At 63.7% G+C, this 22,963-nt stretch overlaps 4 protein-coding genes across 17 annotated transcripts in view; 2 read left to right on the top strand and 2 right to left on the bottom strand.

The window, feature by feature from the left end:
• Window positions 1-5,325, top strand: part of RBFOX3 (RNA binding fox-1 homolog 3) — a 134,120-nt gene extending 128,795 nt beyond the window's left edge. For 7 of the 8 annotated variants that reach the window (XM_066200903.1, XM_066200909.1, XM_066200907.1 and 4 more), the window contains 7 exons: window positions 76-136; window positions 389-442; window positions 723-855; window positions 1,402-1,441; window positions 2,020-2,081; window positions 2,372-2,450; window positions 3,278-4,059. In XM_066200903.1, coding sequence (XP_066057000.1) covers window positions 76-136; window positions 389-442; window positions 723-855; window positions 1,402-1,441; window positions 2,020-2,081; window positions 2,372-2,450; window positions 3,278-3,322 — 474 coding nt within the window. In that variant the 3' untranslated portion in view covers window positions 3,323-4,059. Of the gene's footprint in view, window positions 1-75; window positions 137-388; window positions 443-722; window positions 856-1,401; window positions 1,442-2,019; window positions 2,082-2,371; window positions 2,451-3,277 lie in introns of all 8 variants that reach the window. The other variant, XM_066200908.1, reaches the window with a different exon arrangement.
• Window positions 5,326-6,144: 819 nt separating this feature from the next.
• ENGASE (endo-beta-N-acetylglucosaminidase) lies at window positions 6,145-10,496 on the bottom strand. 2 transcript variants are annotated; one of them, XM_066200511.1, is made up of 14 exons: window positions 10,326-10,496; window positions 10,070-10,146; window positions 9,747-9,948; window positions 9,323-9,471; window positions 9,076-9,233; window positions 8,818-8,966; window positions 8,540-8,705; window positions 8,102-8,205; window positions 7,755-7,863; window positions 7,499-7,671; window positions 7,121-7,275; window positions 6,919-7,021; window positions 6,713-6,827; window positions 6,145-6,603 (listed from the first exon to the last, which is right to left on the bottom strand). In XM_066200511.1, the coding sequence occupies exons 1-14, from the start codon at window positions 10,436-10,438 to the stop codon at window positions 6,199-6,201; spliced, it is 2,178 nt and encodes a 725-aa protein (XP_066056608.1). In that variant the 5' UTR covers window positions 10,439-10,496; the 3' UTR covers window positions 6,145-6,198. The 2 variants fall into 2 exon arrangements, with proteins under 2 accessions (XP_066056608.1, XP_066056607.1); XM_066200510.1 differs by lacking the exon at window positions 10,326-10,496 and having other exon boundaries at window positions 10,070-10,294.
• Window positions 10,497-11,399: 903 nt separating this feature from the next.
• On the bottom strand, window positions 11,400-16,353 carry C1QTNF1 (C1q and TNF related 1). Of its 4 annotated transcripts, none has more exons than XM_066200512.1 (5): window positions 16,195-16,341; window positions 13,704-13,845; window positions 13,306-13,456; window positions 13,047-13,189; window positions 11,400-12,719 (listed from the first exon to the last, which is right to left on the bottom strand). In XM_066200512.1, exons 3-5 carry the CDS (start codon window positions 13,440-13,442, stop codon window positions 12,169-12,171), a joined length of 831 nt encoding a protein of 276 aa, XP_066056609.1. In that variant the 5' UTR covers window positions 13,443-13,456; window positions 13,704-13,845; window positions 16,195-16,341; the 3' UTR covers window positions 11,400-12,168. The 4 variants fall into 4 exon arrangements, with proteins under 4 accessions (XP_066056609.1, XP_066056610.1, XP_066056611.1 ...); XM_066200513.1 differs by having other exon boundaries at window positions 13,306-13,476; XM_066200514.1 differs by lacking the exon at window positions 13,704-13,845.
• A 741-nt stretch (window positions 16,354-17,094) lies between these two features.
• CANT1 (calcium activated nucleotidase 1) lies at window positions 17,095-20,653 on the top strand. Of its 3 annotated transcripts, none has more exons than XM_066200698.1 (4): window positions 17,095-17,121; window positions 18,624-19,263; window positions 19,505-19,708; window positions 20,126-20,653. In XM_066200698.1, exons 2-4 carry the CDS (start codon window positions 18,645-18,647, stop codon window positions 20,494-20,496), a joined length of 1,194 nt encoding a protein of 397 aa, XP_066056795.1. In that variant the 5' UTR covers window positions 17,095-17,121; window positions 18,624-18,644; the 3' UTR covers window positions 20,497-20,653. The 3 variants fall into 3 exon arrangements, with proteins under 3 accessions (XP_066056795.1, XP_066056796.1, XP_066056794.1); XM_066200699.1 differs by lacking the exon at window positions 17,095-17,121 and adding an exon at window positions 18,334-18,432; XM_066200697.1 differs by lacking the exon at window positions 17,095-17,121 and having other exon boundaries at window positions 18,516-19,263.
• Window positions 20,654-22,963: the final 2,310 nt, after the last annotated feature.

Raw genomic sequence — 22,963 nt, forward strand, 5'->3', positions numbered from 1 at the left:
CCCAGCGGGCCCTGCACCACAGCCTCACCTGCTCCACGTCCCTCAGGCACTGAGCCCCCGTCCCTCTCTCTCCAGGTGAACAACGCCACGGCCCGTGTCATGACCAACAAGAAGGTGGCCAACCCCTACACCAACGGTAAGGGCCAGCGTCCAGAGAACAGGGGCTGCAGCAGGCAGGGGCACCTCCGGGCACCAGCACTGTCTGGCTGCCGTGAAGCTCTGGCAGTGAATGCCCTCCACACCTGCAGGCAACTGGGAGAGCAGCTGCTCCTGTCCAGTGCAGGAGTGCAGCCCCCCATGCCCTCTTCCTGCTCTGGGGATGGGGCCATTGCCCCTCAGCACTGTGGAGAGTGAGTGCCCTGTCCTCACCAGCTCTCTCTGCCCACAGGCTGGAAGCTGAACCCAGTGGTGGGAGCAGTCTACGGCCCTGAATTCTACGCAGGTAATGTCGGGCTGCAGCATTGCCTGCTGTGGGTTCCCCCCAGACATCAGCTCTGTGCTGTGTCTGCCACTGCTCTGTGCAGTAGGCAGCCCCCAGCCCCTCTCCCTGTCCTTCACATCTGCCTGGACAGTTCCCTCTACCCTGTGCCCTCGCCCATCATCTCCACAGGGCCATGTCCCTTCCAGGTTGAGTGTACAGGGGTGGGCTCTGCCACAGCTGCCCCATGGGGGCTGGATGGACCTGCTGTGGAAAGCCCACAGGTGTCCCCTGCCTCCTGCAGTAACAGGGTTCCCGTACCCCGCCACGGGCACGGCCGTGGCCTACCGAGGGGCACACCTACGGGGCCGAGGACGCGCCGTCTACAACACCTTCCGTGCTGCGCCGCCGCCGCCACCCATCCCCACCTACGGCGCGTGAGTACCCCGGGGGCCTGCTGGGGCAGGGGGGTGTGCTGCCCTGGGTCTGCACTGCCATCCTGGGGCTCTCACACATCAGGAACAGGCTGCAGCTCCTGCAGCACCTGCCTGGCCACAGGCTCTGTCCCAACCCCAGTCTGCTGCCCTCCGGGTGACCCACACACGCACCAACCTCCTGTACACCAAGGCACAGGGCGTTATTCCAGCCAGGATGGTTGGTTTAATGGAAACTCTCTCCCAGCATGTGCAGCTGTGATGGCGTTGGTCACAGACACAGCCATGGCCATCTGTGGCTGCTTGGCCACTGCCGGCCAAGATCCTACCCTGGGATCCTCCTCTGGCATACCCTGCCCTTGGCTGTGCCCTCTGTGTGTCCCCAAGTCCCTGCCCAGAATCCCAGCCCAGACATGCTTTTGGGGCCTGGACAGTCACTCCTTGCCAGTCAACTGTGGGGCTGAGGCAGCTTCCCCCATCCACTGCCCTCACCCACTCTTCTTGTTGAGGGGCACTTGCTGGGCCCTGATGCCTCTGCCTCATTTCCAGGGTCGTCTACCAGGATGGGTTCTACGGAGCTGAGATCTACGTAAGTGACACTGCCCAAGGCTGGGCTGTGACGGGGACCCCATCCCAGCGCAGGTGGCACATGGCATCACACGAGTCCGTGGTGGGCTCTGCCCCCTCCAACCCCTTCCCCTGGGTGGCAGCAAGAGCATGAACACAGTACAGCTTTTCCAGAGCAATCTTGGTGGCACACAGCACACAGGGTCCTGTGCCCAGTCCTGTGTCCCCTTGCCAGCCCTTTGCAGGGCTGGTACCATGCGGGATTTACGGCCTCAGTTCCTTACACCTGCATTTAACCTCCATGTCTCAGGAGCCAGCGGCGATATTTCAGGCAGGCACTGAAGGATTTATCTAACGTGACACCTCATTAAAGCGAGCAGGGAGGTGACAGTCTCTTCTCTGGAAATTTAATTTTTTAAGGTTAATGTTTGTGAAAGCCCCTGGGGAATGGTAATGAGGCTGATGCGTGCCCAGTGGCACTGGCACCAGCTCCCCGTAGGCCCCACGCTACTCTGTGCAGTTCCATGGAGCACCCATCTGCCCCCAACCCCACCTCCCCCAAGGGGATGCAGCGCCTTGACCAGTCTCTCCTCCCTGCAGGGGGGCTATGCTGCCTACAGGTACGCCCAGCCCGCAGCAGCAGCGGCCGCATACAGTGACAGGTAAGCACTGGGCACCACACCTGGGGGAGCCCCGTGTCACCCCCTGCACTGCCCACTCTGACACCCCCAGCTTTTGAGTGCTGTGGGACAGGGCAGAGTCAGGCATGGGGAGGGTGTCCTGCAAACAGGGAGCCCTTGCTCCCCTCAGGGCTGGGCTGGAAAGGGTTGGCACCACTGCAGGGGGAGCATGGAGATCCCAGGGGGCTCCCAGGTGCAGCTGGGAGGGAGGGCTCTAAGGGGAGACAGGACCCCAGCTGCTGTCACTAACGCCCACCGCTGTTTGCTCCTAGCTATGGCAGAGTGTACGCAGCAGCAGACCCCTACCACCACACCATCGGCCCCGCCGCCACATACAGCATTGGCACCATGGTAAGAGCAGCCCCTCGGCCTTCCTCTGCTTCCCGGGGGGCTGCACACAGGCCAGGGAGGGGTCTGGCACAGCAGCCATGGGGCTGTGGGGCACAGGGCAGCTGCGGGGGCAGTGGGAGGGGAGTGAGAAGGGCACAGCCCCTGCCTGGCTCTGTCTGCAGGAGAGGAAACCCCCACTCTGCACCCCTGCTCCACCTTCCCCCCACACCCTGCACAGTCCTGCCCACGCACGTCACTTCCCAGGGGCCTGGCTGCCCCCGCACCGGCTGTCTGGTCAGGTTCCAGGACCCCCTCTCTCATCCCTGTGCAGGACAGTGTCCCCAGGGCCCCGCGTGCAGCCACACACGGGGGACACTGCAGCCCCTCACACACCACAGCTCTTGGCCAGCTCTGACAGCATCAAAGATGAAAAATTGCACTCACGGCTGGGATCATAAAGCCAACCTTCCTTTTTCTGCCTTTTTTTACTCCCTTGGCACCCCCAGCCCTGGGCAGCTGCTAGTGAGGGGCCACGGGCACTATGTCGCAGGGGTTTTCAGCTCAGTGCCACAGCAGGGATGGGGGCAGCTCCTTGGCAGGCATGGCACTGCAGTGCCACATTGGAGGCATAGGGCAGCCCCTGCCCCCAGGGCAGTGCCCTTGGCCACCACAGAGCCCAGGCAGCACTGGGCACCCTGGCCCTGCCTGCCCCTCACATCCCAAGGAAAGCAGCGATTTGATGTCATTTGAAAGAGGAGGAAAAAAAAAAAGAAGAGAAAAAAGGGAAGATCTAGGCTTTGGCTATCTCTGAATACTGATTGGCTTTTTTTTCATCTTTGATGTTGCAGGCTAGTCTATACCGAGGAGGGTACAGCCGCTTCACTCCCTACTAGCAAGACAGACCCAGCCCCCCCACCACTGCCCCCGATGCTCACTAGCACCAAACCAAACCAGGCAGACAGAGCCGAGGCCGAGCCTGCGGAGGAGCCGCGGGTGCTGCCCGGGTGGCCGGGGCTGGCGCCGGGCTCTGTGGGGCCACAGCACCCCACACCCATAGGGTTACCTCAGCCGCTCCATCCTGCCGCCTGCCCGCCTCTCTTGCACCATCCGCCCGCCCCGGGGACTGCGGGCAGCGGGGCCAGCCCTCAGGCCCAACAGCACCCCGTTCCCACAGCGGGGTGTGGGGTTCCCCCACTGCCCTGGCTGCGGTGCGCAGGGTTCATCCCCCCGCGAGGCAGGCGGGGCTGCTCAGCCTGCAGGGATGCTCGCTCCACAGGCGCTGGGGCTCGGGCTGACAGCAGCCCCCCGAGCAGCCCCTCTGCCCCCATAGGAGAGAGAGGAGCCAGCTGGGGTTTCTGCCAGCTGTGGGGACAATGAGGCTGGGGTGGGTTCAGGCTCCTGGGGCAGCCTGCCGGGCAGGTGCACTTCTCTGCCTGACTGCACTGCTCTGCAGAGCTGTGTGATGGGCTGGGCTGGGCTGGGCTGGGCTGGCTGCGCGGGCTCGGTTGGCTGGGACGGTGCCTGCGTGCCCCCAGCCAGCGAAAGACCTGCCTCTCTTGTTTCTGTTGTAGTGAACCCGTGGCTGTTTCCTTCTGGGACCAGGAAGGGCAAAAATATCCACACACACACACACACACAAAAAAAAAAAAAAAAGAAAAAAAAAAAGAACCCCAAAATACAAAAATTCAAAGCAAATCAACAAAAAAGAAAAAAAGAAGAAAAAAAAAGCCCCCCCAAAAAAAGAGAAACAAAGCCAAGCGGCAGCAGCCAAGTGAGTCCCAACTGTCCACACACACCGAGTGAGCGAGTCCCAGAGGAGCCGCGGCAAGCACCGGCGGTCGGATGCGCCGGAGGGACGCCCAGCGCCCCGGCCCCACAGCCCAGCAGGGAGGGAGCCGGTGCAGGCAGGCGTGAGGGTCCGCGGGGGTCCATGGGGCCCTCACCCGCCCAGGTGCAGGGCCTGGGCACCACGTCTTCCTTTCCCTGGTGCAGCAGCGCTGGGGGTGCCGGCAGAGCGCTGCGCCCTGCCCGGCTCGTGGGACCGGGTGACGGGGTGGGGACCTGGCTTCGTGCCATCCGAGCCCCGGCGCTGACGGCCATCAGCGTGTCAAGTGTGCGAGGCCTCAGCTCCAGCGCGGAACTGGGGCGGCGGCGCGGCTGCTGAGGTATTGCAGAGGACGACCCTCTGCCTTTTAAAGGGAATTTTTGTTAAGAGGAGCTTGCAACTCGCTTGTGACCCGTTCCCCTTCTTCCTCCTGCCTTCCCTGACACCCACGCTCCCACCCTGCCCGGACCAGCCCTGACCAAAGCTGGACCAGGCGCTGCCCCCAGTCCCACTCCCACTTGCTCTGTGGCACGGGACACGCTCATGGCCACCCGTCCCTGCCTGAGGCAGCAGGATGCCCCCAGCCCTGGGTGCGGGGTCTTGGCCACTGCATCACCCACAAGGGACCCACCCAAGCCACGCGGTTGGGCTGCAGCCGCAGGTATGCGGGGTGCGGTGCCCGGTGGCACAGGGCACTGTGGAGCCCATCCCGGGGTGCAGCGCTGTCCCGCGCCCTTATGGCTCTGCCACTCCTCAAACCTCACTTTATAGTCTGCAGACGCCCCCGACGCCCCAGCGATGAGCTCCCCCTTTTCTATTCCCAGTGTACATAGCCCCGGCCCCCCCGTACAAAGCTCCGTCCATCGCTGTACTGGCTTCTCCCTTACAGCACCCCTGCGCCGCCCCGGTGTGCGGGCTGGTGCCGGCCCATCCTGTATGCTTAAAAGTGTGACCATTCTAATAAACAGTATTATTATTATTATTATTATTATTATTATTATTATTATTACAAGGATTATTATTATTATTATTATTATTGAAATTATTAATAAAGATTTCTTTCTTCAACCAGGGCGACTCAGGTTTTGACTGGTTGCAGGGGGCGTTGGGGCCGTGGCTGCTACAGTGGATCTGGCTGGGCAGGGGGTCACAGCCTGTGGGCAGGTGGGGAACCCTTGGGGCCCCCAGCCTCGCCATGGTGAGGGAGCAGGATGCTGCATGAAGAGCCCTCTCCTGGCTGGGCCAAGCCCTTCATTCGTCAGGTCATCAGGTAATATGTTACTGAGCACGTTCCCCACCTCAGGAGCAGCAGCTCCACTGCTGGCATTGGTGTCCCTGGCGGAGCCTGCATTGTTTGGGGACAGGGCTTGGGACCCTGCGCAGGAGTGCTCGCCTGCTCCTGCCCGCTAATTGCTTGCTCACCAGACTGTGAGAAAATAATTGCTGCCATAAATTTTCTCTCCTCCTCACATGGTACTCAGGGGAGGCAGTGTAGGCTGGTGGCACTGGGCTGGGTCCACATTAATGAGCACAGCGGTCACCCATGCTGAGCTGCTCCTCAGGGCTGCTACAGAGCCCATGCTGGCAGCTCCCCACCAGGCTGAGCCCTGAGGGGGCTGTGTGTCTTGGGTCTTAGGGCAAGTATCCCCAGCCTGTGGGCAGACAGCGCGAGGCAGTAAGGGCTGCAGGAGCTGGTGGGGTTCCCACGGCAGGTGCCCCAATCTGCCCCAGTGGTCAAACGTGTTGGGGATCCCTGCCAGCCACTTGCAGGGTCCTGGTCAGCACCCAATGGGCCTGCAGAGTGAGGGCAGAGCTCAACTACAGGCGTGGGAGGAAAGGGACTCACCAGCCCAGCGTGATGAAATGCAGCCTCCCTCTGTGTCCCCGGCCCACAGCCCACCCGCCACACAGAGGAGACATAGCACGGGCTGCACCACAGTTGCTTTAATGCCCATCTGAGCCGGTGCCACTGCCTGGAGCAGAATAGACCAGCACGAGGCGGCCCCAGCGCTCAGGGTCCACAGGCAGCTCATCCCGTAGCACCGGTTCCACCAGCAGCTCCAGCCGGCAGGACTGTCCAGGTGCTGGCTGTGGCACCAGCAGCCCCACGGCACGGAACAGGCAGCCCTGTGCCAGCCCCAGCACCTGCGGCGCTGTCTGGCCCAGGCGGCACCGGGCGCCCTGGCTCAGGACACGGAACCACCTGGCACGGCCGGGCGGGAAGGACCAGCGCAGGGTGAGGCTGAGCGAGAGCTGCTCGGGCTCGGGGCCTTCCTGCCACCAGAGCTGCGAGGCCGTCACGCTGTGCACCTGCGGCGGGGAGGCCGCCACGCTGGCTGTGTCCAGCACCTGTGAGGGAACCACAGCACTGTCAGGGTCAGGGCAGGCATCCGTCACCTTCCCGGAACAAGGGTGGCACCGGGGCAGGTGTCTCCACCAAGCCGTGGCAGGCACTCACCCGCACCTCCCCGAGGAGGCAGGTGAAGGATGTCTCCTGCGGGCTGGGTTGCTGGCGGGACACAATCACGGAGAGGTCTCGTAAGCTGCAGTCCTGCAGCTCCAACTCATAGCACCTGAGAGGGAAGAGGCAGAGCAGGAATGGTACCAGGGAGCCCTGGCGTCCCATGCCTGCCTGTGGACACGGGGTGTAGGCAGGGCACTCACCGGCTGGTCCAGCCATGGGAGCCACGCTGGCAGGCGGCGAGCAGCTTGGCGAGGCCGGGCGGCGGTGCCGGGAGGAACCGCGGGTGGTACCGGCCGTTGGGCTCTGCCAGAGGGAGCCAGGGCAGGGGGTGAGGGACTGAGCTGGTCCCATGCTCTACAGCAGGTGCTCACTGCAGAGAGCACAGGGGGACAGGGTCCTCACCAGGCAGGGAGGTGGGGTTGCCCTCAAAGCACATCCCTGAGTCCCCAGTGGTGACCTCCAGTGCCACTGTGAAGTCATCGGGCTGTGGCCCCTCCAGCTTATAGAGCAAGGTCAGGAAGAGCTTGGGGGGGGCCGGCATCTGCAAAGAGAAGAGGCTGATGACCCCAAATCCACCCAGAGAGAGACAGAGACAGAGAGAGAGAGAGAGAGACAAAGAGAAGGTGCATCATGTTAGGTGTGCTGGGCAGTGTGGGCAGAGCCTGGGCACACTCGCCACAAGGCCCCAGGGCCACACAGCTTGGGCCATGCAGGCCATGTCATGCTGACATGGTGCCAGCCCAGTGCTGAGGAGGGGTAAAGGGCTTCACCCCAACTCACCGGACAGCCACACGCTCCTCGCCGGGGGGAATGGTCCCCTGCAGCTGCAGGGAGCTGCCCCCACACCAGGCATCCTGCAGGCAGCAGCTGGTGCTCAGCATGTCCTGGTCCTCTGGGTACAGTGGCTGGATGTCCTGTGCACTCAGGTCATACCAGGGCCCAGACTCTTCATCCTACAGCACAGGGAGAGCTGAGCTAGGGGAGCTGAGAGCAGGAACCCAGTCTGACCAGAGCAGAGCTGTCACCTTGCACCCACCTTCCCATCCAGGAATGTGCTGGTGCCCATGCCCAGGCTGAAGGAGGTGGTGAGGGGCAGTGTGCAAATGCTGTGAGTGGGCAGGTACTTGGCCAGTGAGCCCCAGAACCTGGAGGCAAAGGTGGGTGTCAGGGCCGAGACCCCTGTTATGGTCACTGCCCTGCACGGCCTCAGGTATTGCCTCAGCTGGGGCAGAATGGGGCCAGCTGGCTCCTGGTCAGCAGCCATGGTGTTCTGACAGCCACAGTGTCTCTGTAGCTGTGTCCTGCCACCCCACAGCCTTCCTGAGCCAGGGCACTCCTAGCCCCGTTCCTCCCCCAACACCCGCCCTGCTGAGCTGCCCTTACCTGTTCTCATTCTGCAGGAAGTTTTCCTTCCCCAGGTGCTCATAGACCCAGCCAGGAGCAAAGATGGCTGCAGAGAGGCCATACTGGCGGATCAGGCGCAGAGACTGCAGAAATGAGCTGTGAGCAGCACGGGCCAGGCCAGCTAGTCACTTTGTCACCTGTCCTGTCCCCGCTCCCCCCAGGTTCCACTGGCCCCATGGTGGGGCAGGATACCACAGGGATGTGCTGCAGCATCTCACTCTCCAGGATGGCAGCACTTGGATCCTCCAACTCCCTGTTCATGCATGGCCAGCACCCTGGGATCCCTCACTCCTCACCAGTTCATCCCGAGGTTAGCAGCTCAACACAGCACAGCCCAGCAGGGCCATCAGTGGGACCTCAGAGCCCTGCGCTGGGGAGGTCCAGGGTCACACTCTGGCCCAGCCCTGTCACACCCACCTTGTCAGTGTTGAAGCCACCACCAATCACATCCCCACGGCCAAAGACATCAACGCCAACATAGATGTCATTTTGGCGCGGACCAGCCAGCCTCTGCGTGCGCTCCAGCTGCTCCTCCTTCCAGTTGTAGTTGGTGAAGAGCCCGTCACAGGCATCAAAGAACATCCTAGGTGCAAGGGTCAGAGTGGCAGGGTCACACACGACCTCACCAAGGGCCGTGCAGGTTGTGCCTGACTGGTGCCATGCTGGGTTTGGGGTGGGCTTTTTGCCACCCTCACCTATTCTCATCGTTCAGCTCATTCTGCCACCTCAGTGTGCCATCCTTCAGGACGCTGTCATACCAGATCACCAGTCCTCCTGGCACGGCGTTGTGCACCCGTGCCGTCAGCTCCCGCAGGAAGAGGGGCAGATTCCCCACCGCTGCCGCCTGCCAGGAGAGAGCAGACACGAGTGGGTGAGGGCACGGGGCGGGGGGCTCCCCACGGGAACAGCAGGCAGGGAGGTGGGCAGGGAGAGGCAGGGCCACCAGGACTGACGCTCAGCTTGTTCTCGATGTTGACCAGCCAGCCGTCGAAGCGGTAGTGCTGGGCAATGCGGGCCAGCTGCTCAGCCACGGCGCCGTACGCCTCCTCCCCGCCAGCCAGGAACGCCTCACACAGCTTCTCCCCATCCGTCCACTCCGTGATGAATGTGCCTGGGGAAGCAGCGAGGCCAGGATCAGCCGCACATCCTGGTGAATCCATCTCTCTGCTGGGGCTGCCCCAGGCTCAGCCCTGCCCTTACCCAGCACAGGGACACTGTTCCGGTGTGCTGCATTGGTCCAGACCACAGGCGGGATGGTGATGGTGTGGTGGCTGAAGTAGACAAAGATGTCGATGTAGCGCCAGTGGTAGAAGACATAGGGATTGCTTGTGGCCGAGCCCTGGATGAACCTGCAGAGGAAAAAGGGTTGGGCAGTGCAGGAAGGACGCTGGCAGATGCTGCAGGGTTGGGTAGGAGCCTGACTCACAGCTGGGAGCTGTGCAGAGCTGTGGCACTGAGCCACCTCTGAACATCCCAGCCTGAGCAAGGTTCCCCAAGCATTGCTGCCAAACACCCCATCCCTGCTCACCTGCGGCTGAGCCGGCAGGAAACAGGCAGAAACAAGTGCCTTGGGGATTGAGACACTGAGCTCCACTGTCACACCTCCCTTCCACCTAGCATGTACCTGTCCTCCAAGTACCCGCCACGCATGTCGTGGCACACCAGTGTCCGGGGCCTCCTGCTGAGGAGCGGGGGCTGGCGCTTGGCCAGAGGCACGGCTGACACATTGAACTCATCGTTGCTGTTGGGCTGCCAGGCCAGCAGCTCCTCCAGGCCGGACAAGAAGAAGCTGATGGGCTCCGTCGTCTTCGTGTCAAAGTACCTTGCTGGGAACGATGGGGAGACAGGCCAGGGTCAGCAGTGAGCACTGCCTGTGCAGCTCGGTACGGCACCGACACTGTCCGCATCCCGGCGGGGCCCGGGGGTGCGCCTCTCACGGTGCCTCACCTGGCAGGGGCTGCGGGCGGTCGCTGATGGTGTCGTGCAGGACAGTGGTTCCCTGGATGTCCGCCGCCGGCTGGAAGCTGCCCCGAGAGCAGGGTGAGGCCCGGGCCGGGCCAGCACCGCGGCCAGCGCCTACCGGGCCCTGCCAGCCCCCGGTCCTCATCACGGTCCCGGTCCCGGACCCCATCCCCATCACCGTCCCCGTCCCCATCCTGGTCCCGGCCACGATCGCGGCCTCGGCCCGGCCCCCTCCATCCACCTCCGCCGCCGCCGCGGTGCCCGCTCTGCCTCCGCCGGCTCGTCCGCCGCGGCCCCGAGCTCGGTTCCCGTCCTCTTCCCGCGCCGCGCCGGCCCCTCCGCCGCCTCCGCCATGGCGCCGCCGCCGCCGCCGCTGCCGCACTGACGGCGGCGCCGCCGCCACCGGGCCCGGCTCTCCCGGGGGCGCGGCCCCGGAGCTCCGCCCGCCCGGCCCCGCACCGCCCCGCGCACCGCCCGCCCCCTGTCCCGGGGCAGGAAGTGTCCTAGGATGGACCGAGCCTCCTGGGATAGGGACGTGTGTCCTGGGATGGGCTGCACGTCCTGGGAAGAACACATGCCTCTGAATGGCTTGTGTGTCCCCGGGTAGGACATGTGTCCCAGGATGGGAATCTCTGTGCTGGCATGCAACCTATGTCCGTAACAGGCCCCGCTGCGCAGTTTGGGATGGTGATGCCCCAGGGGCCAAGGAGCTTTGTTCATGCCATGGGTCAAGGATAGGGCCCTGGGCTGATGCCCCCACCCCACAGACAGAGCAGTGAACGGCCCGATCTGCCTCACTTGGCCTCCACCATCCCCCCCACTCCCCCCATGTGGGGCCAGGGCTCTATTTAAGGTCATCCTCAATCCCCTCATCCCGTTCCCCCCCCCCCCCCCCCCCCCGCTCTAGTTGGGTGCTGGTTTCCAGGTGCAGCCCTGCTCAGCCCAGCCACAGACCCACCAATCCAGACCCTGACACCCAGCTTCACCTCAGACCTATCTCCTCTCGTGGATGTGCCGGATAACCTGGACTCCCGACAACCCTGCCATCCTTCCCAGCCTGTCCTGTTCCCAGGCTGACACTTCTGTCACTGCAGCAGCTCCTGGCTCTTGGGGTGCAGCTGGCCCATGCAGTGCCTGGCACAGGTCTCCCAGGTCTCCAGGGACAGTTTGCTCTTCCCTCTCCACCACCAGCTCAGCAGCACCATGCCAGTCCTCAGCTCTCGGGGAGCCCCTGCACCCCAGCAGCAGAACCCTGCCCTGAATCCCTTGGAGGCACCCCACACACAAAGCAAGAGGACACTGAGGGTGTGAGCAAGGCTGGAAATGTGAGGTGTTTAATGTGGCATGAGCTGAATGGGGGGGGGGGGGGTCAGCATGCTGGCCCATGCTACTGCTGCATCTACACAAACATGAAACCTGGCCAGCAGATAACCTAACAGAATAGGAAGTGGCTGAGGCCAAAGGCCCCACACCCAGGGCTGCTGGTGGGGAGACAGCCCTTCCTGAGCAGAGGCTGTGGTGAGCAGTGACGCAATCTGCAGAGGGAAGAGACACAATTCACTCCCCACAGGGGTACCCAGCCCCCCATTGCAACACCTGCACCGTGGAAGGAAAGAGGGCCCTTAGTGGTTTATTGTTTTTCCTGATGGTGCTGAGCATCTTCTGCCCATTCCAGCTGGGGAGCACGGCCTGGCATAAGGAGGAACACAGTGCAAGTGTCTGCACTGCCTCACACCAGGGCATCAGCACTGGTTCCACTGGTGCCAGCTCAGCCAGTGCCACAAAAAGCTGTGCCTGGCAAACCCAGCTCTGGAGTGGGGAGAGGGAGTGAGCTCCCTGCCCACCTCAGGTGAGCAGCTGCTTCCTGGTCACTAATGTGGCAGGGGCTTAAAATTGCTCCAACTCTTCCAGGTGTGTCTGGTTGGCCTTGAGGCACTGGAGTGAGGGAATTCCACCTGCAGCTGCTGGGGGTAGTGGCACTAGGGTGACTAACAGCATAATGGGGGTGGCACTCCTGGGACGAGAGGGGCAGGGGCTCCTTGGCCACCCAGCCTGGCACAGGAGGAGTGAGAGAGGCCCGGTGCTCAGGGGTCCCCACTGTACTTGATGAGGTGGCCACTGAAGGTGATGTAAGTGTCGTACTCATCACTGAAGACGGCGTTCTCACGCTCACCCTTGTAGAGCCGCACCCAGACCTCATCCTGCTCCTTCAGCTCCAGCATGACGCTCTGGCTCTGCATGATGCTGCGGTCGCTCACCTGGGCGTAGAGGATCACCACCTCCGCCCCGTTGCGCATGATGTGCAGGTACGTCTCCTTCTGGTTCCAGGTGTGCACGTTGAGGCTGAAGTAGTAGATGCCGGGGATGTAGCAGTAAAACTTGCCCGTGAACATGTTGAAGTGGTCGTAGAGGTTGACAAACTCCGTGTCAAAGATGAGGGTCTGGTAGTAGTCGTTACTGTGCAGGGGCTTCTTGCGGCCCACAGAGAAGGCGGCGTAGTGGCTCTTGCAGCGCTCCCCGGGGGCGCCCATGCTGCCCTTCTGTCCCTTGGGCCCTGCGTGGCCCCTGCTGCCAGCCACCCCCGTCTTGCCGAACTTGCCCTGCATGCCACGCTCACCACGGTCCCCTTTCTCTCCTGGGCAGAGCAGGAGGGAGAGTTGGGCTGTCAGGCAGGGGCCAGAGCTGAACCACGAAGGCCCCTTGCCCAGAGATGGATGGAGGGAGCAGAGACCCACCAGTCCTGCCCCTGCCCCTCCCCAGGGTCTGATGCTGCTGCCCAGAAGCCACCAGAGCAGGGGCTGCTCACACCCCAGCATGGCTTCTGCCCTGTCTGTGCAGGGCACAGATCCACTGGCACCACCCCAGCTTCTCATTCACAGTCTGTGCAAGAGCTGGCACTGTGAGCCCAGCTCAGCCCTGGGGCAATGCTGACAACACAGTGCAGGATCCTGCCAGCCCTCACCTTTCAGGATGGTCATGTTGATCTGAGGCATGGGCTGGTACTGGGGGTAGAAGCGCTTTTCGGGTGGGGGGCAGCAGCGGACACAACGGGGCTGTGGGGGCAGCCCCTCCCGGCCATCATCAGCCTTCTGCTCCTGTGTGGCCCTGGCAAGGTAGAAAGCAAAGGACAACAGGGTGCTACGGGGGGGCAGGGGCCCTCTGTGGTGCCAGGGCTGCCCTGGCCCCCGCTGCAGAGCACCCTGGCTCTGGGGTCCCCTCACCTGGCAGCTTGGTGCTGGGATGGGGCCTCATTGGGGTCTGTCCACCATCGCTGGTCAGGGAAGGAGCTGGTCTGGCTGCCCACAGGGCAGGGCAGCAGGAAGATCAGCAGGACACCATGCACCCACAGCCCCTCCATGCCTTGGCAGTGCCCTGTGAGGTGCCAGGGACAGCTGATGGGGACAGGAATGAGGAGACTCCCAGCCCAGCCCTGCCCCAAGCTGTCCTGGGACAAGACCTGTGCACTGCACAGCCCCCAGTTTCTGGCTGGGCTGTGGAACAGTGTCACCCCAGTGAGCACCTGGGGAGACTCACAGTGGGGCAGTTTGGGGGCTCTGGGCTCACCAACGTGAGGGCCTTGCAGCCCCTGAGCCCTGGCACATATGGCAGATAGGATTACCTCAGAAACTGAGAGTGGAGCAGAGCAGCAGCCTCTGACCGGGCCAAGTCCTGGACCAAGTGCTGCTGCTGCTGCTGCTGCTCAGCCTGGCTTCAGCTGACTCCCATGGGCGCCCAAGAGCAGCAATTTAGGATGTCAGCACCTGAAAAATTACAGACAGCTCCAGATGCCATGGGGCAAATGGCAGGGTGCAGCCCTGGCTGTGTGTGGGACCCCAGCCGGGCCCAGACAGGGTGTCCTGCGAGGGGCTCCTCTGCCCTGGGAGCTGCCAGCCCAAGGGCTGGCAAGGAGACAAGACCCACTCCCCCAGAAACAGGGGTGTGGGCTGGCAGCCCTATCTGGGAGCTGGCTGCCGCAGGGAGAAACCTTTCTGAGAACCCACACCCTGTATGGGGCCAAAACTAATATTTGCAGTGGTGGTGGCACCGTGGCCCAGCCCGAGGGCTTCGTGACCCCTCCTTTGATTATCAAAACCGTATCTGCCGGAGACGTGGGGCCGGGCACGCAGCATCTCGCCCTTTGGCCCCGAGGCACCAGGACAGCCTTGGCCAAACAGGGGTGTAGCACTGCCCAGCGCCGGGCATCGCGTGGCAGCAGAGTCCGAGGAGGGACGGTGATGGCTGCTCCCCAGGCTCCTATCTCAGCCAGGCGCCTCCCTGGGTGGGGATATGGGTGTGGCCTTCGCCGTTCTCCCCTCCCAAAGAGCCTCCCGCGGCACCGCCCGGCTGCGCTCCGCGGGCTTCGCGGGGTCCCGGAGCGCCGGGCCCAAGGCGCAAGGGGCCCTCCCAGCCCTGTCCTGTGTTCTTCGGAACGGATTTTGGGGCAGAATAATGTTGTTTTGGTGAGCGCCTGCTCTCGGAGCACCGGGGTCTCCAGTCAGTGATCGGTGGCTGTCACCATTGTCCCCAGGTGTGGGGTCCAACGGACCGCGTGTGCTCCCGCAGCGGGTGCGGAGGGCGTTTGAGGCCGGGGGCGGATGCCTGGATTATGAGTCACAGGAGCCGGGAAGGGGCGGAGGGATTGGGAAAGGCTCCAAAGGGCTTTTCCTGCTGCTCAAATCCTCTGCCAAGGGCCTGGCCCCTTCATACACTTCCCGGTGCCCCTGTCTCTCACCCCGTTGTCTCGGTGCTGCCAGATGTGGAGGGAGGCAGGGGAGAAGCAGATCCATGGATAGAAGCGTGGAGGAGGCCAACCAGGGGCTTGTGAGCACATATGACCCAGGGGAGCCTCGGCCCTGGCCCTACTCACCCTGCCTGGCCTCCAGCTGCGCCAGATGCACAGCACTGAACACAGCATGGAGCGTGCAGGGGATTTGGGAAGCCTGTGGCTTTCCCTCAGCTCTGGGACCATCACACCAGGCATTCCTCTGGGACCCGGAGCAGGCTTGGCCCTGGGGAAAACGTGGTGTCACAGGGAACTGCTCCACGAGGAGAAACCCTGCACCAGGAAGTTTCCATGCTTCCCAGTGCTTCCCAGGCTGCTGGGAGCAGAGGAGAGTGTGTGGTGCACGCAGGGTGCTGTCAGCAGCACATGGGGCTGGCTGGGCCCCCAGCGTGTCCCCCCTGCCCCCTGCAGGTGGGCTGGGCGGGAGGAGCCCACCTTTGCACAGGCAGATACAACCCTGCTGAGGGTTTTTCAGTCAGGGTTGGCTGCTCTCCAGGAGCAGAGATTTAAACTCAGTGGCTGCAGAAGCCTTGGGACTGCAAGTCAAAACATCCCGAAATACATTCCAGATGGAGATGAAGACTAGGATGAAATGGAACAAACCCTAGGGGAGGGATGAGGGGCTCAGGGCAGTGTGGAGGTAGCAGGACGTGCACTCACAGCTCACCCTCTTCATTTAGGGTGGTGGATACAAACTTCCCTGCACCACAGCAGCCAGAACCACTGTGCCTCTGGGGTCCTGCTGGTGGGCCTGATGCCCCACGTTCTGCTGCAGATGCTGGAACGGTTGCAGAGCCCATTTGTTTTTTCCCTGGAGCAGGGCAGACCCAGCAGGCAGCAGAGTGGGGGCTGCATGGGACAGATGTGGGGAAGGAGCATGGGGTAGTTGCAGCCCTCCAGCTTCTGTAGTACCAGCAAGATATTGTGATGGGGACCCAAACAGCCACTGTGACCCCCAAAAAGATGCCGAAGGTGGCCCAGCATGGGCTTGATGTGTTCGTAGCAATGGGGTTTTGGGGAATGCAGCTGGGGTAGGGCTGGGGGGGATCTGTGTCCTCCCAGAGCCGCGGTGGGTCGGGCTGTGCCCTCAGACTACTGTGAAGCTCAGCCCTGTGGTCCCCACTGCTCCTAGGCAGGCAGAGCAAGGGCCTCGTTCGACTGGGGGGGGCACAGGGACCGATCCGCCCGGCTGGGCGGGCGCCAGGACAGCCGAGCGTTTGGCGAGGCGGAGCCGCCTCCCGGTACCTCGGCAGCGCCCGCCGATGGGAGCACGACCCCTGCAGCTCCGGGGGTGATCGTCAGGCCTCCCGAACCTGCCCCCACCTACCTCTGGGGCACGGCTTCTCCCTCGCGACGCTGCCTTGGCTGCCCTAGAGCATCGCCCGGGCCAGCGCAGAGCCTGCCCGAGGCCGACCGCTGCCTCCCGCTCCGGAGCCGCCTCTCCTCGCTCGGCCCGGGCGGAAATACACTTTTTGGAAGCGCGGGAGGCAGCGAGGCGCGGGACGAGGCTCGCAGCCCTCCCCCGCCAGATGTGCGCCCGCGGCTGCCTTAACCATGTGTGCTCCCGGGACCGGCCGCCCCAGCCATTCGCGCTCCGGGGCCGCCGCACCGGTAGCGGAGGCGGCACGTGCCAGCGGCTCCCCAGAGCTGCCGCGGGGCCCGGGATCCCGCAGGGTGCAGCTGGCGCCGGTGCAGGACCCTGCGCCGTGCCGGCAGCGCCGAGGCCGTTCCCAGCCCCGAGGGCACCACGGCCAGCACAGCCCCACCGGGCGCCGGCCTTTGACAGCCGGAGACGCACAGGAGTCCCAAGGTGCGGGGCTGGGTCTACCCCGCTCCCCCACCCCGAGTGGCGGCGGGACATAGGGGGCAACCAGGACAAGGACAGAATGTGTTGCGGGCTGGAGCAGGGCAGCACTGGGGTCATGCCCGCCGGGCAGCCGGGCTATGCCCACCCCACAGAGCCGGCTCGGACCCCGTACTGTCCCCGCCGCTGGGCTCCAGCCGCCCGAGCGTGGCGGCCAACCTCGGCGGGCCCTGCTCAGCGTGGACCACAGCTCCCGGCAGCCCCCGCGGCGCGGCGCGGCGGGAGGGGCGGTGGGGGGTGCGGTGACGCGCGGGGTCTCCTGGGAGTTGTAGTTTCTTCGCCGGACGGGGCGGTGCGGCCCCTGCCAGGCGCGGCGGCGGCGCGCGGGGCCGCCGGGAGCTGTAGGCGGCGGCGGCGGCGGCGGCTGCGCGCGGGGGAGGCGGCGCCGCGGTGAGCGGGGACACGGGCGGGGGGCGCCGGGCCGGCAGGAGGGGGTCCTCGCCGGACGGGGGCACCCCGGATCTCGAGCACCCTGCCCGGGCGGCGGCGGTGGGGTCCTCGGGGCTGTGCCCCGCGCGGAGGTCCCGGGGGCGCGGGAGACCCCAGGGCCCCGCTCGGTCCGGGCGGTGCCCCGGCTGCCCGTCAGCTCGGCCGGGGAAGGGGGCGCGGGGGTCCCCAAGGGCTCGCCCGGCGGAGGCGGGGGGTCCCCGTGTCCTTAGAGGCGTGTCCCGTGTCCACGCCCGGGGGTGTTGGGGGTCCCCTGTCCGTGCCCGGGGGTGCCCATGACCCCCCCCGAGGTTTTGAGGGTTCCCGGTGGCCGTGCTCAGAGCGGGCTACAAACGCGTCGGGGGTCAGTGCACCGAGAGGGGTCCCCGAGGCTGTGCCGAGGCCCACGCTCCGGGATCCCGACAGGACGAGAAGCGCTCCCGTGCCGCCGACCCGCGGGCTCCGCGCCTGTGCCGCGCCGGGGCTCCCCTGTCCGGGGCCGGCCCTCCGCGCTCAATGCCGCCTCTGTTTGCCGCTCTGAAAGGCACATTGAGACCCTGCGGGGTGGGCCCTTTGTAGAAAGCCCTGGGATGGCAGCTGGGGATCTCTGTCCCGGCATGGGGGTCTGTGCCCCAGGCTGCATGGCACGGGGTGAGCACGGGTCCGGTGGTCCCGTGCAGCCCGGGGTCCCCGTCAGCCCGGGGCGCTGCCACGTCCTCTGTGCTGCAGGGAGGGAGGTGGCACCAAGGGACACTGCTGACACCCCGGGCCCGCGGGTGGGCACAGCCCAGGGTGGGCTCACGATGCTCACGGGTGGAGGACACGCTGTGAGCCTGGGCAGGGATGAGGGGCTCCCGTGTCTGTGGGGCTGGGCAGGTCGGGGTGTGTGTCCCTCGGGCACTGCACTTCCTGCTCAGGTGTTGGCATCCTGCTTGGGCGGAGCTGCCACGTATCTCCCAGTGTCCCTGTGTAGCCTGGGGACAAGCTTACAGCTCATCACTGGGGTCGGTTCTCAGGACCATGGGAGCTGGGCCAGGCTGCCCAGCCACTCTGGAGGAAGCAAGGGTCATCCTTGTCGCCCGAGGGGAGCCCACATCCTCCCAGGACTCTGTGTGGACGTGCCCCAGGACACTGTGACACGGGGCTCACTTGAGCCGGGTGCCTCAGCTCGTTGCCTGTGCTGCAGGGACCATGGGACAGATAGAGGTGCCGGGCAGGTCATGCAATCCTGCCAACATGCTGGGGCTCCTGGTCAGGGGGCGCAGAGGGAGCCAGGTGAGAGGGGCTGAGGGTGGTTCCCGCAGCAAACAGCCCCTGGGCTTGGTGGCTCTTACCTGCATGAGTTGGGAGCTCCTTCTGCTGCAGGAGAGGGGATGGGGCCCTTCGTGGCTGTGTTCTGCTGTACCGCAAGCTCAGCCAGCACCAAATCCAGCCCTTTGATCTTCTCCCTCCCCTCTTGCCACCAGGTTCTCCTCGCCCCCTCTCTGATGCCAGTCCCGCCCTGCCATGAGTCTATGAGCCCCCTCCGGATCAGCGTGGGTGGTCTGCCCGTCCTCGCGTCCATGACCAAGGGTGCTGACCCCCGCTTCCGACTGCGCTGGAAGGCCATCGTGCTGTCCTCAGCCTGCCTGGGGCTTGTGCTGTTGCTCTTCTGCCTGCACCGTTCCTCCCCAGCGCGGCATGGCCCCCCCAGCCCTCGCACCTGGCAGCTCGGCCTGCAGGCAGGAGACCGCTACAATGACACCTACCCGCTGTCCCCACCCCAGAGAAACCCCGAGGGCGTGCGCTACCGCATCGGCGTCATTGCGGACCTGGACACGCAGTCCCGGGGCTCCCAGGAGCACACCTGGTTCAGTTACCTGAAGAAGGGCTACCTGGTACTGTCAGACAGTGGGGACAGAGTGACGGTGGAGTGGGACAAGGATGAGAGCATGCTGCAGTCCCACCTGGCTGAGAAGGGCCGGGGCATGGAGCTCTCAGAGCTGGTGGTTTTCAACGGGAAGCTGTACGCGGTGGATGACCGGACAGGAGTGGTCTACCAGATCGAGGGCAACAAGGTGGTGCCCTGGGTGATCCTCCCAGATGGGGATGGCACTGTGGGGAAAGGTGAGCTCCCGTCCTGCCCTGTGAAGCCCTTGGCTCTTTTCAGCTTGCTGGGGTGGGGTGCACCTTTCCTGTGACCTCTGAGCCTGGCCAAGACAGGGCAATTCCTGCCGAGAGACCAGCTGGCTGCATGGGGGACACTGTGCCCAGCACTGGGCTCAGGGGTGTAGGGTTTGGGGTATGTGGGACAGTCTGATGGCCATGTGCTGGCTGAGCCCCCCTCATGCCGTGCTTTCCACCACAGGCTTCAAGGCAGAGTGGCTGGCAGTGAAGGATGAGCACCTGTATGTGGGAGGACTGGGCAAGGAGTGGACCACCACGACAGGGGAAGTGGTGAACGAGAACCCCCAGTGGGTGAAGATCGTTGGCTACAAGGGTGACGTGAGCCACGAGAACTGGGTGACAAACTACAATGCGCTTAGGGCTGCAGCGGGGATCCGGCCCCCAGGTATTGAGCAGGGCAACCTCCTGCCACCCCATATCCCACACTCTTAATGGCTCCAGAGCCATACAGTCACCCTTGCCTGGGGATACTGGCACTGGGTGAGATTTAAAGGCTGCTGGAGGCCAAAGATCTCCCCTTGTTCTGGTCATTTTCTTCTGCTGCCTGTGCCAGGAGCAGCTGAAGGGTGGCTTGGACCTGGCAGCTTGGCCCCCAGGCAGAGTGGGGTGTACTGGGTGCCGCTGCCTGACTCTGGGAGGAACTGGGGGGGTGCTGCCAGGCAGTGGGGTAGGAGCACGCAGAGCAGTTCATCAGGGATGCCTGTGCAGGGCTGTGGGGTGTTTTAGAGGGGAAGGGGAGGATCCCAACCCAGCGTGGCTGGTGCCCCTGTGGCCTGTGGTGACACTCCATTTCCTGCCGCAGGGTACCTGATCCATGAGTCGGCCTCCTGGAGCGACACGCTGCAGCGCTGGTTCTTCCTGCCACGCCGCGCCAGCCACGAACGCTACAGCGAGAGGGCAGACGAGCAGCGAGGCACCAACCTGCTGCTGAGCTCCACACAGGATTTTGGGGATGTGACAGTGGGGCGTGTGGGAGAGGTGGTTCCCACCCATGGCTTCTCCTCCTTCAAGTTCATCCCGGACACAGACGACCAGATCATCGTGGCGCTGAAATCAGAAGAGGACAATGGCAAGATCTCCAGCTACATCATGGCCTTCACTCTGGACGGGCGCTTCCTCCTGCCCGAGACCAGGATTGGGAGTGTGAAGTATGAGGGCATTGAGTTTATTTAACAGACATGTGCACTGCGTGGAGGCGTGCGGGCAGCCTAGAGATGTGGGCAGGCCCTGCTAGCCCGCTCCTAGCCCGGGGTCCATGAGGGATGTCGGGCAGCTCTCCCAGCTCTGTCCTTGGCCCTGGGCTCTCCTGTAAAGTGTTGACTGAGCTGCAGCACGTGTGGTGCAAGTGTTTCGGCAGTGGCACCTGGTGGCAAGGGACCGCCACCACAGGGTGCTCCCGGCCCCGGGACAGTGTCCAGGTCCTGGAGTGCTGGTGCCTAGGCAGGCCCCACTGCAGCCTTAGTGCCCAGCCCTGAATTGTGACAGAACCGTCTGTGCTGGGTCGGTGGCTCTGGTGACGTCCATGCTCTGGGTTTGACGTCCCCAGCTCTACAGCTCTGTATTGTGTGTCATGGGGCTCCCCCTGGGTGGAGGGGGGTGTGCAGCCATAGTGGGTCAGGCTTGAGGGATTTCATCAGGCTTTTTCTTCAGACACTGGTTTTCCTTCCCTTTTCCCATAAGCTGGGTGACGTGGCAGCTGGGGTGACGGGTGGCCTGTTTCAGAGAAGTCTCACATGGGAGGGGACAGTATCTGTGTCCCTCTGCTCCTGTGACCACAGCGGGTGCAGCAGTTCCCTCACCACCATAGTTCCAGCTCAGTGGCTGTGCCTATGGGGCAGGGGGAGCAAATGTGGGTGATGGGGCCACCAGCTGTGGCCAGATGTAAAGTGGGCCCATCCCAATGCCATTCCCAGGCCACACCCTCAGAGGTGTTTGTTTATGCTGTCCATGTGTCTTCTCCAAGCCCTGACTGCACATGGCTCTGGCCCCAGAAATGCCTCCAGCCCCAGAGCTGTCAGCTCTGGGAAGAGCTGAGCCCTGGACAGGAACTGCTGGGAGCTGGCGATGGTGCAGCCGTGCTGTCCAAGGGCTGCCGTGCTCAGTGCAGGAGCAGAGCCAGGAGCTCCAGTTCTTCCCAGAGCCAGCAGCAGCTGAGAAGCGATCACAGCAGCCCAGGGCTTTGGCCAGGGAGCCCTCCCCATGCTCGCCAGCATGTTGTGAAATTGCAGCCGCAGCCTGTGGCCCCCAGGAGGAATTTGTGTGGTTTCAGGAGCCACAAGTGTCAAAGGGGCATTTGCTGGCCCCGGGGCCCTCCTGACCCCTCTGACCGAGGGGGCTGTGGATCCTGGCCTGCCCACACTGACTTGGCTCAGGCCTCCCCTGCCCCAGCTCACAGGGCAGCATATCCTCACAGCAGGACTGGTCTTTGGCTCTGTGGTGTCCCCAGGTTGGTCCCCTTCAACACTGCCCCTAGGGCAGGTCTGCCAGCAAGTAGGGCTTCAGAGAGCTGGACCTGGCCACTGTGGTTTGGGGGTCCTTGTGCCCCCTGGATCCCTCTGTCATGCCCTGGTACTGCTGTGCTGTGGGGTCCAGCCGTGCTCAGGGAGGGAGAGGGCCTGTTGGTGCAGGCTGTGTTTGGGTGGAAGGATCTGCAGGGTGGATGGGGCCCTCCCAAGAACCCAGCCAGGCTGCTCCCCCCGTCCCTGTTTACAGTGTCAGCACCTCTGAGCCATGCAGAATGCCAGACATGTGTTTTCATTTAGCCCAGACAATGACTCGGCCAATGCTGGGCCATGAGTGGATGTGCTCGTCTCTAGACATGGACCTGTCCCCCGTGCCATGGACAGACCTGGCTCTGGCTCCTGCACATGGCCTTGGGACTGTGCAACACCTGGCCCAGGGCACCCAGGATACACTTGCATCCCACACTGAGTTCCAGCTGGCCACAGTCCATGACAGCCACTCAACCATAACTTGCACTTAGCTTGGCAATCTTTCTTGGCCTCTCCTGGCCTCACTCACCCTCCCAGCCCAGCGCCGGCAGCTCCACAGCACCTGTTGTGGCCCCAGGGCTGTGCCAGTGACTGTCCCTGCTGCCTGGTCCCTGTGGCCTGGTCCCTTCTTGTCCCCTGGGCTGAAACATCCCTGGGCCCCTGCCCTCAGCACTGTGCTGCCCTCAGAGTAGCAGCACCAATGCCTCAGGCAGCTGGACCAGCAGGAATCCTGCTGCTGCTGGAGCCTCTGCAGACTGTGAGCCCCACAGTGGAGTTGGCAGCCTGGGGCCCCATCTCCAGGTGTCATCCAGCATCCCAGTGCTGTTGGTGCTGTCACCTGCCATGTGTTCCCTGCAGGCTCAGTCAGGGTTTGAGCCAGGTCTGGCTCTCCAGTTCTGCTGTTTCTTCTCATCCTGGAGCCTGAGCATCTCTACTACTTCCCTCTACTGCAAGTATCCATGGCAGTGCTGTGGCAAGAGGCTGGTTCAGGTGCATATTTTGTGGCCACGGTGGTGGCTGTCCTGCCAACACATGCCCATGACACCTGGCCCAGCTATGCTCAGAAGCTGTGTCCCTGCCCACTCCACGGGACAAGGGCTGGGGAGATGAAGCACTCTCAGCAGCCAGACAGGCACAGAGTATGGGTA

The sequence above is a fragment of the Chamaea fasciata genome, unplaced genomic scaffold, assembly GCF_029207755.1.
Source record: "Chamaea fasciata isolate MVZ Bird 193981 ecotype frontalis unplaced genomic scaffold, bChaFas1.0.hap1 SCAF_19, whole genome shotgun sequence".
NCBI lineage: Eukaryota > Metazoa > Chordata > Aves > Passeriformes > Sylviidae > Chamaea > Chamaea fasciata.